This window comes from Hyaena hyaena, unplaced genomic scaffold, assembly GCF_003009895.1.
Source record: "Hyaena hyaena isolate Hyena2069 unplaced genomic scaffold, ASM300989v1 scaffold_562, whole genome shotgun sequence".
NCBI classification, from domain to species: Eukaryota; Metazoa; Chordata; class Mammalia; order Carnivora; family Hyaenidae; genus Hyaena; species Hyaena hyaena.
The window spans coordinates 686,479-705,133 of NW_024081198.1; the positions used below are offsets into that span (position 1 = coordinate 686,479).

At 43.7% G+C, this 18,655-nt stretch overlaps 1 protein-coding gene across 1 annotated transcript in view; it reads left to right on the forward strand.

Annotated features, from left to right (window-relative positions):
• The first annotated feature begins 17,600 nt into the window (after nucleotides 1–17,600).
• Nucleotides 17,601–18,655, forward strand: part of MTMR7 (myotubularin related protein 7) — a 108,945-nt gene continuing 107,890 nt past the window's right edge. Inside the window, exon 1 of the mRNA XM_039256300.1 lies at nucleotides 17,601–17,638. Within this exon, the coding sequence (XP_039112231.1) occupies nucleotides 17,615–17,638 (24 nt within the window). The 5' untranslated portion in view covers nucleotides 17,601–17,614. The remainder of the gene's footprint in view (nucleotides 17,639–18,655) is intronic.

Consider the following 18,655-nt stretch of genomic DNA (forward strand, 5'->3'; position numbering starts at 1 on the left):
CTTTAGAGGCCTGGACAGTGGAAAGCATAACTGCCTGGTGGTTGCTCTCTGTTTGGTTTGAGCACCAGTGTAAGGATGGGTGAGCCCCAAACTGAAGGAATCCCGTGAGAGATTCGGTATATTCTGGACTCAGGCAAGCAGCTCAGGAAAATGTGAGCCAGAACCGAGGAGAGAGGCATCCTCTCTGCCCTCTGCAGGAAATCCAGCATGGCTCTGAGCAGTCAAAACGGTCAGCCTGGAAGTGCCAGGAAACAACTCTCATGGTGTGGATATTGATCTCCTTTCTGAAGGCTCAATAGCAGTGGCCAAGGTACCCTCAGCTGGGGTTTTCATGACATAGCCTGCAGACGAGCTAAGAACAGGTGTTCCTGGGCACACGTGAGCAAGCCTCTAGGAATGCCTTCACATGCTAGAGGGGAACATTCTGGAGACAGGAATCTCTGCTTGAGCAAGTGGAGACCATGAGCCACTGGAAGACAAATCCACAGGCTAGAAAATCCCAGAGACTTCTTGGCCATACTCTAGTTACTTTATAGACTCTGAATTCAATTAGTGTCAATACAGATTCTGAGGAATTCATAAGAATTCTTACAGGTATTGTCATTTATGTTTATCTACATACTGTTTGAACTCTACCTAACTAAAGACTAGTCTGTGGCTCAGGCTAAGCAAAACCAGCTCTGTTCAAGGTATACTGTGTAGAAGCATAATGAGTGTGTTAACTTTGCACAAAATCTGGTTTTTGGTCAAGTTGATAGAGCTGTCTGAAGGTCAGCTGACTTAGCTTAATTAATTTAAAATGGTAAGCTAGGTAGTTTGGTGAACCAGAGCATAAGATTTGAGGGGCACCTGGGTGGCTCAATTGGTTAAATGTCCACCTCTTGATTTCAGCTCAGGTTATGATCACATGGGTCATGGGTTCGAGATCCATGCCAGGCTCTGGACTGTCAGTGAGAAACCTGCTTGGGATTCTCCGTCCCCCCCTCTCTCTTCCCCTCCCCTGTTCTCTCTCTCTCAAAATAATTAAATAAAATGTTAAAAAATAGCACAAGATATGGGGTAAGATAATTATGAATTCAAATTCTGGTACTACTTTGACACCTTTGTGGCTTGGATTAGTTGTTGAATGTTTAACTGTTGCTTCTTCCTCTCCTCGCAGGGCTGTTATGAGCTGTTGCACATAGAAAGGACTCAATAAACAGTAGTTATTAATCTTATTACTATTTCATCTGTCACCAATTCCATTTTCCCCTGTAAGGGGTAGCTGACATCTATGAAAGTAACTATGAAATCTCTATCATGGTTCTTTTTTTTTTTTTTAATGTTTTGTATATTTCTGAGAGAGAGAGAGAGAGAGAGAGAGTGAACAGGGGAGGGTCAGAGAGAGAGGGAGATACAGAATCTGAAGTGGGCTCCAGGCTCTGAGCTAGCTGTCAGCACAGAGCCTGATGCGGGGCTCGAACCCACGAACTATGAGATCATGACCTGAGCCAAAGTTGGACGCTCAACTGACTGAGCCACCCAGGCACCCCTCTACCATGGTTCTTAACCTGGGTGGGCCTTTGGAAGCAGTGGACATTTGTGGATGCTGTGGGGAAGTGACTATTGTCACTCGTCACAATAACTGGGGCGTTCCTCTGGCATTTAGTGTCCAGAGATCAAGGACGATAAATATCCTGCAATTTGTGGGTCAGTCATGCCCTCTGAGTTAATTTTCCCATCCAAAATACCATTAATGAGAAATGCATCATGCCTCTCAACACAGTGAAACAAAACAAAACTAAATTAAGCAAAAATAATTAACACAAAGCACTCGCTGTGATTATTGGGTTTATTTTCCAATGATAAATGAAAGGTCTTTGGTTTTTTTTTCTTTTTTAAGCTGAAAAAGATTAAAATAAAGTGATTTTCCTGGGTAGTGCCTCCCATTATGTCCTGGGAGAAACAATTTGAGGAAAGGATTCCTCTTAGCTGTGTTGTATACACTTCACTACAGTCTGGTTCGTAGGAAGTGGCCCTTTCGCTGCAGTGAACATTGTGCGTGCATGTGTGTGCATGTGTTCATGTATTTTTATAGCTTTTATTTGTAGAGGTAAATTTATGTTGAAGGATTTTTCACTCTCCATAGTATTTTAATTAAAACTTTGATACTAGTTTTTTTCAGAATAGTATTATACTTTGTTGCTTGAAGGAGTAAAGGTAATACCTTGACTTATAAATAACTTCTATGACTTTAAAACAACCTGCACTTTTATATTTTCCAATATGATGACCCCAGTTTGCAGACTCTGAACTTATACAAATCAGCTGATGAATACACTTCAGAGATGTCTCCTGGTGATGTACTGGCCGGTTAACGTTCTCTTTATTTATTTATTTTATAAAACATTTTAATGTTTATTTACTTTTGAGACAGAGAGAGCGAGAGACAGAGCACGAGCAGGGGAAGAGCAGAGAGAGGGAGACAGAATCTGAGCTGTCAGCACAGAGCCTGACGTGGGGCTCTAACCCACAAACTATGAGATTATAACCTGAGCCGAAGTCGGACACTTGACTGACTGAGCCACTCAGGTGCCCTTCAACATAGTACTTTAAACTGGGGCCCCTGGGTGACTCAGTCGGTTAAGCGTCTGACTTCGGCACAGGTCATGATCTCACGGTTCATGGGTTCGAACCCCACATCGGGCTCTGTGCTGACAGCTAGCTCAGAGCCTGGAGCCTGCTTCTGATTCTGTGTTTCCCCTTCTCTGACCCTCCCCTGCTCATGCTGTCTCTCTCTCTCAGAAGTAAATAAAACATTAAAAAAATTTTTTAAACCAAGCTGCTTTCTTGTGTTTTTTCTTCAGAAATGTTCATAAAACTCTGTGAATAGATTGTTTCATTATATTTTGTCATTGTTTTAAATAATCAGTAACAAAAAAGTGATACTAGCAACATGACAATTGTAGCAGATGCAAATATTAGCCATGAGCAGGGGTTTAGCTTCAGCTGTAAGCAAGTACTTTTGAACTAAGTTTGCCAGGTATAACGTACGAGGGAAATTTAAAGAAGTATACAAAATGGTAGAAATAGATTGTTGAAGCCCATGACTGATAGTTGAGGTATACTAATGGTGGCAGTGGAAAAATCTTGAAAATGAAAGCTTGAGAGTTAACATTGAAAGCACCTCAGAGATCCAAAGGCCCAGGGAAGCTCACAGCTCACTGACGGCAATACCACTTGCAGCCGCTTCCTCTTCCAAAGCATGAGGGCATCAGGTGTTCAATTTTCACTCAATAAATATTTTAGTGCAGTCAGTGAGTGCTGTCACATTCTCCTGCTGGATCCTAGGCAATTTGTTTTTCTAGCCAGCTTCTCCTCCTAACATTAAAACAAATTGTTTGGTTTCATGTCAATAACACCTCGAGTAACCTAGCAAATTGAGACATAAAATGACTTTAGAAAAGTAATTTTTGTCTCTGTGTGTTTGCCCTATTTTTTGGTGTTTAGTGTGTGCATTATGTATCCTGCAAAGAGACAAATAATACCAATTTAACATCACTGGTGGGGATTTTGTAATATTTTTAGGCTTTCTAATGGAAACTATTGTTAGTTTGTTGAGTTTACTGTCCTGCTTTGGTTTTCAGGGCTTCTGGACATACAAAGGTGGACCGCTGAATATAAGGTCATGGGGAATCATTGAGCTACCCCTATCACTCCCTTCTCTCTTTTGCTCTTTAATTCAAAACTTAAAATTTTTTTTAATGTTTATTCATTTTTGAAAGAGAGAGAGAGAGAGCAGAGAGGAGGCAGAGAGAGAGGGAGACACAGAATCTGAAGCAGCCTCCAGGCTGTCAGCACAGAGCCCGATGCCAGACTAGAACTCACGAACCGAAGATCATGACCTGAGCTGCAGTCGGACGCTTAATCGACTAAGCCACCCAGGTGCCCCGATAAAACATTTAGAGTTTAAACAATGCTTTCGAAGCTGGACTTAGATATTGATATTGTCTGTTAATATAGAATTAGATCAGTTTTTCTCAATTAAAAAAAAAACATGAACAGAAGCATCTCTATTTTTTCCCCCTACACATTTTCTTAAAGTCTTTTCTGTTTAGTGGTTCCCAAGACCAAAATGAATAAACAATTGCTAACAAAATATTACCATAAGATTCAGGAGCAGCCATTGACTGACACATTGTCGCAATTGAGATACTGTATTCTACATATAACTGCAAAAATAGCCACATAGTTATATATGTAATCTTATATCCTGGTAGAATATTGCCTCATAGTCTGCAAGACCATAGAATCTCTAGATATTCTTTAACCTAGCAAGCTAAACAAGAAAGAGTTGAGATATTGATCCTCAAGAGAGAAGTCACCACTTCTGGCACCCCTAGCGCTGAAGGCTGCCAGCCACTACTATTCCACGTCTTGTGGAAATGCCCCCTTGGGCTTCTAACGTGGACAGAGGTGTGTTTCTAAAACGCACATTCAAGCCAATCCCTTTGCATTTTGACATAGACATAATGTTACAGATATAAGTTCAATACAGTATAAAGAGTAGCACAATTAATATCACTGTTTGCATCACCTCTTAAGGGATGGCCCGGAAATTCAGTCATGATTTGTGAAGACTGAGCGCTAACCAACCTGCTTGCAACATGCTTTCTGGACTAGAATTCATTCATAAATTAGTGATTATTCAAGGCGACTCACTGCAAAATGGTAGAATGACCAGAGACAAAATGCTGAAAATAAACTCGACGAGTTTACCTGAAAATAACAGGATTCCTACTGTACGCTGTGTTGAAGCTGTTGTGTGCAAGGAGCAAGAAAGTCCATAATGACTGCCAAGTCTAGATGTAAACATCAGTGGTTCTCAGCAAGTGAGGTCCAGATCAAACCCGTGTTAGTTTGCCATTTGAATGAATCTTGCTCACTGCTTTTGTTTGCAAAACTGTTCTCTCTGCCAAAGAAGAGAAGAATTTTCTTGCAGAGCCGTCATACCAAATTATTCGTTATCTCCACAAGAAACTCCAACGCAACCCAAGAACAATTCCTACATTTGTTTATTAAAAATCTCAAATTGTCCTGGCTGTGAGATCCACATTCATGTACATTTTGCTAATATTTAGCATCTGTAGCTACATAAAAAGAGGAGGCAGATTACGGTAAGCTTTATTAATTATGTAAGTTCTACGGCCCAAATACCAAAGATGCATTTCAGAGTTTTACTAGAAGTTAAAGATCAATTAAGTAATGTTTACAGAACATTAGCTTTAAAGTGCCACAGAGAGTTCCTCCAAACTTGCCTGACTGTACTTCATAGAAAGATCTTTGGTTTTGGGGTTTCTGTTGTTGTTGTTTTGATTTTGGTTGTTTTGTTTTGTTTTGTTTTGTCTTTGGTTGTAAAAACAGGACTGCCAAGATCCCGGCAACTAATTAGGGGAGCACCCTCTTCTTTTCTTTCTCCAGCTATTGTTTTACATTTGGGATATTTGCTTTTATTGTTTCCTCATGGAGAATAAGCCTGGTTTTATCCTTAAAAAAGGGTCACTTCTCAGAAAGATTACTTTTGAACTGAAAGTTTAGGAAGCAAATACTTACGAGATCTCTCAACTCTTCAGTATTCAACTTACATTTTGCTTTAAGAAAAACAAAAAAAGCTAATCTCCACAAAAATAGTTGCTTTGAATCATGATACAATGTCATGATTATTGGTTATGATTTGTTTTGATTTGAAATGGCCTCTAAAAATCATGTCCTTTATAATTATTAAAATCTGCACTGTGAATGTTTGTAGAATATTTTTTAAAAATGAAAATTACCCAAAAACCTACAACCGGGTTGTAACTGCCATGCCAGCACGTTTCTGTCTTCTATTTTCTTCTCTTTACTTGCACACACGTCTATGAACACACACAGGGATTTTGCTATACAACTCAGATTACACTGTATATACAGGTCTGTATCTGGTTTTTGGAACTTACAATTTTGCCATAACCATTTTTCTATGTCATTAAGCATTCTTGGAAAAAAAAATTTACAGCTCATACAGTATTTTATGTATGACCACAGATTTTATTTAATAATTCTCTTTATTTTTGGTATTTGTTGTTTCTAATGTTTCCACCAGGAATACTGTAAGGACTAGAACTGGAGTGCAGATGCTTCCAGAATGCTGGGTTAGGCAGATGCTGTCCCTTACGGGTCTACTGGAACACGATTATTTCCACAGGAGCTGACGAGCTTCCTGAATTTATAACAACTTGCATCTTGAGCAGATATTTGCTAATGTCTGATGAATTAGGGAAGCCTGTGATGCAGGCTGGGTACCAACCTCCCCCCCAAGTGCAACCAAATGAATGCACGACTGAAAATGGGATGAAAAGCATATACCCAGACCGCATATAAAGTGGTTGGGGTGTTTGCTAGTTAATTCCTGGACCATCCAAACCCTTGTGCATGTTTCCCAAATAGGATTGCTGCATCTTCTGGTGCTTTATTCCCTGGACAAGGCAGTGCCACTGAGGACGTGTGCCAGGGAATCCCTGACTTCCAGACATACCCCGTGGTGCCTCCACTGCCCAGCAGCCACACTGTTTCCCTCTGGATAATTAGGGTCGATCTCCACGGCTAATGAACTATCTCTTTCTGGGGGTGCTTTTGATTTAATGGCATGAGGAGCATCAGAGCAATCCCCATGTCCAGTTCCACAAAACCACTGTTGTGTCCCCTCAGTGGAAGCATTTCTACATTAGTTTTTACAGCCTCTAAACCAAAAAGTCCAAAATGGTAGGATCAGGGAGCAAAAAGCGGTAAGTGTTTGAGCAGGTTTAGTAATAAGAGGTACTATTTCCATTTCCACCCCTGGTTTCTTAGACTCATATATTCTACCTGTAGGAACAAGCCTGTAATACTGCAAACTCATTCAGATCATATGCTCCATCTTGTAGGACATCACCCTACCCTCTGAAGGCATTTATCTCTTAGCTGGTGTCATAACAAAGTCTTTAATAGGTCATTCCATGAGTTTATGAGGCCGGTAGCTTCTGAGGGAAGGGATATATAGCAAGACCACTGAATCCTGTGGACATTCGCTCATTTCTTATTTTTAACACTTCTTTCTTTCTTTCTTTCTTTCTTTCTTTCTTTCTTTCTTTCCTTCCTTCCTTCCTTCCTTCCTTCCTTCCTTCCTTCCTTCTTTTCTTCCTTCCTTCCTTCCTTCCTTCCTTCCTTCCTTCCTTCCTTTGCTGCAAAAAGATATTTTGTGAGATACTGTGACAGTGAATCAACATGAAGTAAGTCCAATGACAAGGTGCTGATAGAGGTATTGTGTGCAGGAAAGACAACTCCATATTTAAACTTTTTATTCTATTGAGGGAAAATATCTGCTCCTTCCATGGTGGAAGGGGTTCAGTATAATCAACATACCACAGGTGTTTCACAGGCATGGTGTTATATGGAATAGAGGGTAGCAGCCTTCCTCTCTGCTGTGGGCAAACTGGGTACCCAGCAATGGTGGTGCTCAAATCAGACTCAGTGAGGGAAGACCACATGGCTGAGTTCATATGGAACCTTTATTACTATCCTTATGGCTGCTCACACAGGAGCCCATGAAGGATCCTCTGCAGAGGCTGGAAAAGTCTTGGGTGACTGGTAAGAATGACAGAGATTATCTGTCCATATAATTATTGAGAATGTCACAGTGTCAATGGATCAGATGTCCTATAGTATTTGCACTGGACACTAATATTTTCATACTCTAGGCTCATCCTGAGAGATCAGTTCATAAACATTTTCCTTAGTTCCCATTGCCAATCTCCAATTTATTTCCTTTCAAGCTCCTGACACTTGAACAAACTGGTGGTCCCATGCTTTAAGCTGGTCTGTCCTTCTTAGATCTGTCCTTCTGTCCTTCAAGGCTCCTGTCCTTCCCTGGCCATCTGTCCTTCAAGGCATGTGAAGTTCCCAGAAAAACTGCACAGAGGTCTGGTCATAGGGACAAGTGCCCTTCCCTCCATCCTTTGTGGCCATTCCAGGCAAAGCTACAAGGCTGTCACATTCCACTCCCACCTGGTATGAGTTTATGGTGAAGAAGCACCTATAAACCAGGCTGGCATTTTTCTTTGTTTGTGAGCTGCTTGCATTAAATAACCCCACGAAGCCCTAAGTGTCGACTGAGGGAAGGAAACATGGGAGTCTGAGCCACTTTCTCATGCAACGCATTTGTCTCTTCAGGATTGGCTCCGGTAGCATCTCCTATGTCCCACTTTCTCCTGATTCTTGAATATTGCTGATGTGGCGGCATGATGGATCAGGTACGATTCAATTCATATGCCACTTCTGTGTCTTTTAAAAATTAGCACAAAGGACAATCGAGACGGCTACTATAAAAAAAAGAGAAAAAAATAAAATATCAGAAATAACAGGTTGGCAAAGATGTGGAGAAAAAGAAACCCTGGTGCACTGTTGGTGGAAAAGTAAAAAGGTGCAGCTACTGTGAAGAAAAGTATGGAGGTTCTGTAAAAAAACTGAAATTGGAATAACCATGTGGCCCAACAATGCTACTTCTAGATATCCCAAAGAACTGAAAGCAGAGTATAAAAATATATATGTGTACACCCATATTTATGGCAGCATTATTCACAACAGCCCAATGGTGGAAGCCACCCAAGTGTCCACTGATGGATAGACGGATAAGTAAAATGTGGTATCTACATGCAAAAGAATGTTATTCAGCTTTAAAAAGGAATGTAGTTCTGGGGCACCTGGGTGGCTCAGTCAGTTAAGCATTGGACTTCGGCTCAGGTCATGGTCTCGTGGTTCGTGAGATAGAGGCCTGCTTTGTGCTGACAGCTCAGAGCTTGGAACCTGCTTCAGATTCTGTGTCTCCCTCTATCTCTCTCTGCCCCTCCCCCCGCTCATGCTCTGTCTGTCTCTCTCAAAAATAAACAAACATTAAATTTTTTTTAAAAAGGGGAATATAGTTCTGCCGCCTGCTGCAACACAGATTAACCTTGAAGGAATTATGTGAAGGGAAATGAGCCAGTCACAAAAAGACAAGTGCTGTATGATTTTACTTAAATGAATTACCTAGAATTGTCAAATTCAGAGACCCAGAAAGTAAAATGGTTTCCAGACGCTGCAGGGAGGGGAAAAGAGGAAGTTACTGTTTTATTGGCTTTCTACTGTTCTAGTTTCACTGGTTGAAGAGTTCTAGAAACCAATAGTAGTGATGGTGTATACCAGTGTGAATGTCCTGAACACCACTGAACTGTATACTGAAAAAATGGCTAAGATGGTAAATTTTGTGTTATGTGCATTTTACCAAGATTAAAAATACATGAACATTCCTAAAAATGAGCACAGAAGTACCATGGGGCTGGTGGCGGGCTATGCCAGTGAGCAGGTGTGAGTCTTCAACTGCAGCTTACCAGAGGCTCCTTGCCGCCTCCCTATCTGCTGCAGATACCTTGAGTGTGTTTGGATCTGCTGGGGTCAAAGGCCACTGTGTAGACCTGTTTCCACCACAACCCAACCCAGCTGGAGAGCCTTGTCTTGCTCTAGGCCCCACTCAGAGCTGCTGGCTCAGGACGAAGCTAGAGCAAGAAGTGGTAAGGGTGCAAAGGGGAACGACATACCTTTCCCATCGGAGAAGCTATTTCACCTTCTGGAAAGTTGAAGCTAGGTCCCAGACTATCGCATGTCTCTGGAAACTTCACTGACATGGTAGCCCCTGGATTTTCCCAGAATGCATCGCCTGCCCTCTGACACATGTGTGCCTTGCCTGGGCATCTTGAGTACCTGCTTCTTTCTGCTTTTCAGATCTACATTTTATTTTAATGTTTATTTTGAGAGAGAGACAGAGACAGAGAGACAGAGCATGACTGGGGGAGGGGCGGAGAGAGAGAGGAAGACAAAGAATTCGAAGCAGGCTCCAGGCTCTGAGCAGTCAGTAGAGAGCCTGATGAGGGGCTCGAAATCATGAACTGCGAGTAAACGACCTGAGCCAAAGTCGGACGCTTAACTGACTGAGCCACCCAGGCGCCCCTCTGCTTCTTAAACCTAATCAGCATGATGTTATCAGCGTAGGGCCAGCACGGGATTCCTGGGACAGCAGACAAGCGGTAACAGAGAAGCACAGAAATGCACTTCCAGATGGAAAGAAAGTGCTCATGGTCATCTCTGTCTATTGGCATGAAAGACAGGAGTTGTTTTGAAGGAACTGCATCTGGAAGACATACTGAAGTGAATTCTGAAATGAACCTCCAAGAGTCTGACAGAGAGGACCAGTATGACAAAGACATGAGGAGAAGATAAGCTGATGCAGGACACAGAAAGTGACTGGGTGACTGGCCGACACATTCAGAAAACCATGTGTGGAGCGAGCACCTACCAAGTGCCAGCGACTCACTTTGCTAAGTTTGCACGAGAGAAGGGTAGGATGTGGTCAGGCCCGAAATGACAAAATGAGGAAATGGTACTTAATTCAGAAGTACTTAATACAGTACTTGTAAATTCAGTACTTAATTCAGAAGTACTTAATTCAGGTACTTAATTCAGACCTTGTAAATCACTTGAGGGTCTGTCAGCTGGACAGGGCCATGATTGAAGCGGCTTTTGATAAAGATGCATCTGGCAGCAAGCGGAGGCCAGGATAAAGCAGTGGGCACTTGAACTAGAGTAACGACTGGAAAAGGAAGGCGGAGGTATCAGCTGAAGAAATGCTTGAGGAGGAGGGAATCTACATATGTCTGGATAAGGGGGGGCAGCAAGGGGCATAAGCCAAAAACAACTCCAAGCTTTTGAGCTTGAGTGATTGGGGTCAACAGGAGAAATAATGAGGTCAAAGGAGGATTTGGTGTTAGGTAGAAGCTGGTGTCATTAGACTGAAGTATCTTGAGGGCTGGGCTGCTTCACGTTTTTATCTCTAGTACATGGCACAAGGTGAACACTCAGTAAGTACTTGTCACAAAATATGTTCAATGCTCAATCTCACCGAACTGTCATACACCCTAAGAAGGGGGTGTAATTATGTCCTATTTTTTTTTTTTGCTGTCAACTATTATTATTTCTATTTTGAGAGAGAGAGAGTGCAAGCAGGGGAGAGGAGGAGCAGAGGGAGGGAGGGAGAGAGGGAGAATCCATGCTCAGCACAGAGCTCAACACAGGGCTCAATCTCATGACCTTGAGATTCATGACCTGAGTTGAAATCAAGAGTTGGACGCCAAGTTGACTGAACTACTCAGGCACCCCCATCAATTATTTTTTTATTGAAACCATCCAAGGTATATAAAAATGTAGGAAGTAATACAGTAAACATCCATGCAGAGACAGATCTCAGCTTGAAAAACAAAATAACAGTTTTGTCATTTACGTCCATCTTACAGCTGAGCAGCCTGAGGCTCAGAGTGTTTAGAAAACTAATCACACAGCCAATATATGCCAGAGCCTATGAAAATAGTCCGGTCTGCCTCCAGTGCCCACGATTTTTAAAAAATAATTTTTTAAGTTTATTTATTTATCCTGAGAGAGACAGAGACAGCGTGAGTGGGGGAGGCAGAGAGAGAGTGAGAGAGAGAGAATCCCAAGCAGGCTCTGCGCTGCCAGCTCATGAACCAGGAGATCATGACCTGAGTTGAAATTAAGAATCAGATGCTTAACCAATTAAGCCACCCAGGCACCCCTCCAGTGCCCTTGTTCTTGGCCACATCTAGTTTATGCCATCGATGAAACTTTGAGTGGAGGCCCCTAGCAGGTGGACAGCAATATAACACATGAAGCAGAGAGAGAAATGAGGACTAAAAATATTGATGTGGAAATTATTTGCATCAAGGTGACATTTGAAGGGATCGCAGAGGAAAGGCAATGAATGGTATTAAGTGGACTGAAGACAGACCTGGGCTTGAGCAACGCCCCTTCTTGGAAAGAGAACAAAATGTTAGCGACTATTTTAAAACCGTGCCTGTTCACAGAGTAAGTGCTGTTTGTACGCTGTTCTAGAGTTTCCTTTTTGTTCCTAGAAAAAGGGCAAAAATAACTGTGATCCATGAAGAGCTTCCTCTCCATAACTGGCTTAGGGTGATGCCAAAGGAGGCTTCGAATTTATAAACATCCTGAAGGTGAGGATGTTATTTTTTTTTCCAGGAAGAAACCCAAATGCAGCTCTGTCTGTCATAAATATATTTCTGAAAAATGTGCCCATCTCCACTCATAGCATGGACCATGGAGGTTTAACAGTGCTGAATAGGATTGCATTGAGTTTATAATCATTAGTAATCCTACCCCCTGAGGAAACATTTTTTTCGTCTTCACTGCCAACTCAGAAGTTTTAGTTGCCTCGGGAGAAATGTAAGTATTCCGGAAAAAAGTCTTCCAAGTATTTGATAAGTATCCAAATCTCCTCAGGCCACTGAAGATCACAGGATTTTGGGAAAGTTCCCAGTTAATATCAAGTTTTTGTTTAAAAATTCCTATAGCAATATTATTTACAGCTCTAATATCTCTGTGATAAAAATTTCTTAAGATGTTCTCCAGAAGTCTGGTAATATGCAATAAAGTACTCGAAGTCTGGCTTATGACATATGCCCGTAGAGCTCTTTAAAGACATTATCAATCCCCTTTAAAATGATTAGAAACACAGAAGGTACAGACAGGATATCACCTTTGCTCTCTCCTGGATTTCCCTTCTCTGTAAATTCAGGATAGGCTAGTCTAGGTACAAAACTTAAACCATTAAATTTCAATGGCTTCAGGCAAACACCAACACTACCACAAAAACGTGTTTTTTTCACTCAAAAGACTCTGCTGTGACTCTTCAGGGTAACTGCTTTCCAAGTGATGACTTGGGCAAACAGTCTAGTTCTTTCTTCCTTTATTTCATGCCAACGATGAATAGTTTGGGGTCACAGTGGCATCACATATTTGAGAGTGAACTTACTGTCACTATTTTCTCTAAATTCTCAACATGTGATCTCCAAATTTCAGGACAGGGAAGAGGAAGCTGAAAGGCCACTCAGGTTTTGTAGAGCTTTGGTTCAAAAATGGTACACGGCACTTCTCACAATCAACTGCACAGAAATGGCCCCGGGGACCTGGGTGGCTCAGTTGGTTAAGCATCCGACTCTTGGTTTCAGCTCAGGTCATGATCTCATGGTTCATGAGTTTGAGCCCTGTGTTGGGCTCTGTGCTGACAGTGCGGAGCCTGGTTGGGATTCTCTCTGTCTCTCCCTCTTCCTCCCCTGTTTGCCTGTGCGTGCTCTCTCTCAATCTCTCTCTCTCTCTCTCAAAATAAATAAACTCAGGGGCACCTGGGTGGCTCAGTTGGTTAAGTGTCTGACTCTTGATTTGGGCTCAGGTCATGATCTCACAATTCGTGAGATCAAGCCCCAGAATGGGCTCTGTGCTGACAGCATGTAGCCTGCTTGGGATTCTCTCTCTCCCTCTCTCTCTGCCCCTCCCCAGCTGTGCTCTCTCTCTCACTCTCAAAAATAAATAAATATTTTTTTAAAAAAAGGAAAGAAATGGCCACATGGCCTCACCCAATGGTAACAGTTTTGAAAAGCAAAGCCTCCTGTGTGCCCATGAACAGGAGAATTAAATATTGAGGGGTACAGTCCTATCAACCATTTTTACAAGGTTAAAACCAGTGAAAGAAGAGACACTAATGATAAAACGAGGACAACTATGCTGTGTCTTGGCAAGGGAAGAAGTCGTTTGTTGAATATGGAGGTAACTAGACCTTAATCCTGTTGTCTGATGTTTTGCTTGATGATGAAAATAGTTTTGATGAAATACATTTATTTTCCATCAAGGATTCACAAATACTAAAGAAAAGTAGCCATTTTCTAACTCATTGGTCAAAGGCTGATGTAGTACAGATCCAGGTGTATATCCATCTGTAAATTACATAGGGTTTTAAGAATATGTGTTTTTTTTTTTTTTTCTCTCTCTCTCCTCACTTCTGGGTTCTGGGGCCAGATGGAGAGAGTTCTGTTCCATGAAGACTCAAAGATGCAGCATCCACTCAAATTTCTCGGGGTTCATTCTAGACACCAAATGTCAAACTTCAAGAACTACGTTTGTGATTCTGAGGGTACCCATCATTTTCTGTATAATTAATACGGAAAACGCAGAAAGTGAATCAGTCTCCTTGAGGCGTCTTATGGCTTTTCCACACGCTTGTAGCCATCTTACCTGATCTGCTTCTCATTCCCGTGGTGTTATCTGTATCATTGTTACAGAACTTGGTATCTTTCTCCTCTAAATCTCCCTTCAGTCTCCCAGGATCTGCCACAGTATCTTGTGCGTGATGACCAGTTAATTAACGTGTTTCTGTGTTCAAAGTTTTTGTTTTAAATCCGTTAGGTAACACAGTGTTATATGAGTTTCAGAGTGTACAACGTAGTGATTCATACATCACCTGGTGCTCATCATGACAAGGGCGCTGCTTGTCCCCATCACCTATTGTTCTCTATAGTTAAGTGACTGTTTCTTTCTTGGTTTCTCTCTCTCTCTCTCTCCTTTCTGTTTGTTTAATTCCACATGAGTGAAATCATATGGTATTTGTCTTTTTCTGAATGACTTTTTTCACTTAGTATACTCTCCAGCTCCATCCGTGTCAATGCAATTAATGTCAATATTTCTTAAATAAACAAGTGGCTAGTTTCTCTTTTTGTCCTCCTTAGGATCAACAACGTTAGCATTGCGATGATGACTCCTCATTCCCTCACTTCACTGCCCTCCAAGACATGCTGCTTTGTTCAGTCTCTTCTGCCCCACTGAGTGGTGGTTCAGAGAAGCAGGAAAACTTGGGGCTATGAGGTAAGGTAAGAAACACAAAGAGCAGAGTGGCCTTCAAGGGTCCACACTGTGTGTGATCTAAAAATCTGAATAGTGGGGCACCTGGGTGGCTTAGTCGGTTAAGCGTCCGACTTTCGCTTAGGTCATGATCTCGCGGTTCGTGGGTTCGAGCCCCGCGTCGGGCTCTGTGCTGACTACCAGCTCAGAGCCTGGAGCCTGTTTCAGAGTCTGTCACTCCCTCTCTCTCTGACCCTCCCCTGCTCACGCTGTCTCTCTCTCTCTCTCTCCTAGAAATAAATAAAAATTAAAAAAAAAATTTAAAAATCTGAATAGTGACTGGGGAGGAGGGACAAGCGAGGGAGGGTTCCTCAGAGAATTGTTAGATCAAACTAAAATGTTTATTTATAGAGATTTCTTTCCCTACTGTTATTTTATTTATAAAATTTTATAAAAATACTTGATAAATTTATTATAAATTAATATAGCTTGCTCTGTTAATTTACCCTGATAACTTGAATATTTTTAATTTTTTTATTTATTATTTTGAGAGAGAGAGAGAGAAAGGGAGAGAAAGACCTAGCATGAGGGATGGAGAGGCAGAGAGAGAGGGAGACATAGAGTATGAAGCAGGCTGCAGGCTCTGAGCTGTTAGCATAGAGCCCAATGCAGGGGCTGCGAGATGGACTCATGGACAGCGAGATGATGGACTGCGAGATCATGACCTGAGCTTAAGTTGGACAATTAACCAACTGAGCACCAGGTACCCCTTGAATAGTTTTTGACTCATTTTAACCTAATGCTGATTTTATAGCTATGATAAAGTAAGATGTATTTCTGAATGAATCTGGAAATTTTTTCTTAAAATTAGGCTATTTATAACATTCAGACTTATGGCTTTTCATGTATCAGTTAGTGTTATGGGTGCTTAAAAAAACTACGCTAAATATGAAGATGAGTTGTATGCAAAAAATTACTCACCAAGTAAACTCTTGATCTGCCTACCAGTGGAGGGACAGAAGAACCCTGAAATCATACAATTTCAAGATTATTATCCTATTCAGAATGCAAACTCCAAAGTGAATATAGGGTTCCTAGTACTTATGGAATTTAGAGAGGGAAGCCACCTTTAAGGTCATCTATGAAAGTAACTTTTATTTTACAAATGAGACGGTTTACAAACGTGACCAGTGTGTGAGGTCTGAAGACAGTGTTCCTGACTCTATGCCTGGTGTTCTTTAGTTAAGGTAGAAATTATACCCTGGGTCAATTTTGTCACACACAATCATCAGTTTATCTTTCTTGTCCTAATTGTCTCCCAGAGCAGTAGGAGGTTGAAATTCTAGAAGATATGTGAAAAAGAGCTGGACATTTTATATAAATGTAACACTGTATGGTTTAAACATCTATTTGGATGGCTGCAATGTGCCTACCAAGCATTGAACAAAAGGAACTAAAACACAGAATCTCTAAACTTAACGAAGTTACAATCCAATTAGAAAGAGAGATGAATAAAAGCTAGAAAAAATTGAATAGATATTATTCCTTTTAAAAATATTTAAGTAATCTCTCCATCCAACGTGGGGCTCGGGCTCACGACCCCAAGATCAAGATCTTCCGACTGAGCCAGCCAGGTTCCCTGAATATTATTTTAAGAACTCTACAGTTCTGGGGCGCCTGGGTGGCTTAGTCGGTTGAGCGTCTGACTTTCGCTCAGGTCATGATCTCGCAGTTCGTGGGTTCGAGCCCCGCGTCGGGCTCTGTGCTGACTGCCAGCTCAGAGCCTGGAGCCTGTTTCAGTCTGTGACTCCCTCTCTCTGACCCTCCCCTACTCACACTGTCTCTTTCTCTCTCTCTCTCCTAGAAATAAAGAAAACATTAAAAAAATTAAAAAAAAAAAAGAACTCTGTACAGTTCTGTGAAATTTTAGTTATGGTGGACGGCTGTGCACTTAGGGTTGCACGAAAAAAGGTTGCCCGCAAGGGGAGGGAGTAGCATGTCTTCTCCAGCTTTTCCCAACCGCTGAATACTGACAGTAGCAACAATCACTCTTAATACCGTAAATGGAAAAGTGGTACCTTATAATGGATGTTTTGTATCTTTACCTTGCAGTTCAGTTAGAGCTAAATGAAGATGGCAAAGGAGCACCCAGCACGGTGCCAAGGGAAAGGATCTCTTCCAACAGTCAAGAGGCAGGTTGGTGTGAGATGCCTGACTTCACAGAACACTACCTAAGGCTCTAACACTGTTGCTTTTATTTCCACCCTGACTCCAAAGGCTATGCCAGCCGCTCACGTGCTCAAACACACCGACAGGCCACCAGGCCATCCTGGGTCTGGGATGCAAGCGGCGGCCTTCTCCCGCCCCACCCTGAAGTCCTACCCATCCAGGGACGCCCTGGAAGGCAGCCGATCACTGGGCGGCGCAGAGCTGCGCGTACTCCCCAGCTCTCCTCCGAGAGGCCACACCCAACACGAGGCCCCCATTGTGTCTGGGGGAACAGCAGCCTCACAGCGCTCCGGCCGCCCCTCTCGGAGAAAAGCCGGCGGCCCTGGACCACCGCGGCCACGACGCGGCTGGGGCGGCCGCGCGCCGGGCAGGTGGAAGGCGCACAGGGGCGCGCGCGCGCTCGGGCCGCGCCTGCGCCCCGGGGCCCCCGCACGCCGGCCGGGCGCGGGCGCCGCCGCACCTGGGGGCGGAGCCACGCCCGGCGGCCCGCCTGCTCCCGCGCGCGAAGCCACCTCCCCGCGCCCTGCCCGCCGCGCCGCAGACGCGCGCAGGTGCGTGAGGCCGCGCCCGCCCGGGACCGCGGAGGAGCGGGCCCGCCATGGAGCACATCCGCACGCCCAAGGTGGGTGGCACCGCGCGGGCGGGAGAGGGAGAGCGGGAGCCGGAGGAGGGATGCTGGGCTTCCCTGCGGGGCGCTGGCCGAGCCCGCAGCGCGAGCCGGGGAGGAGGCAGCGCGCCAGCGTCTCCCGGCTCGCTGGGAGGCCGGTCTGTCCCTCGCTGCCTTGCACAAGGCCTAGCTTTGGCTGCTGCTGGCTCCAACCTCTCGTCCTTGAGAGCGCGCATTGCACACAGGGGTGGACGGGAGGGAGCCCCAATTGTCTGTTGAGTAATGGGGGTTCTGATGGGCTGATAAACGCCCCCTTCCAGCCTGGCACTAGGGTGCTGCTGCTCCCCAGCCCCTTCCCGCGCCCCCAGATTTTCTCTCGGCTGCTCTGAGCAGTTGAACGAGGAACAAGCCTTCCTGATGACAGGTGCGAGCAGACGAGTAGTTGTGTGCAGGGGGCCTGAAGGCACTCCGGTAGCTTGTTGAATCTAAGCGTTCAGACCCACCCAGCTCGCTCTCCGCTTCCGCATCCTCAGGCTCTCAGCTGCGAAGGACCGTAACACAGAGCGGATGGTCAGTATTCGCTGTAGGGTGAATGTTCCTCCCAGTCCTTACATCTCCCTGCCTGTTCCGCCAGTTTCCTTCCTTGAGGAGAAGGGCGCAGCTTATAGATTCGTCCGCTGGTGTGTTTGAAACCGCACCCGCTTTTGCCACTCAACAAAAGCGCCTCGTCCCCGGTCACTCCAGGTAAATAACGCTGGAATCGGTGACCCCTGCACCAAACTTTCCCACTGATAGTTGCACTAGTGATAGAATTTAGAATGAAGACGATGATCGGCTTTCCCGTCTGACGAAAACTCGAAAGTAGTGAAAGAATACATTTCACAAGCTAGCTGGCTCGCTCTCTCGTTAGCACCGCCACAAGCTTTCTTGGCTTTCCAGGGTGATCTCAAAGTGTAGGCCCTTGACCGAGTTAAGGCGAAGCTGGGTCTGTGTGGCCAGAATTTAGGTGGCCTCAGGGATCCCGCTCATTTC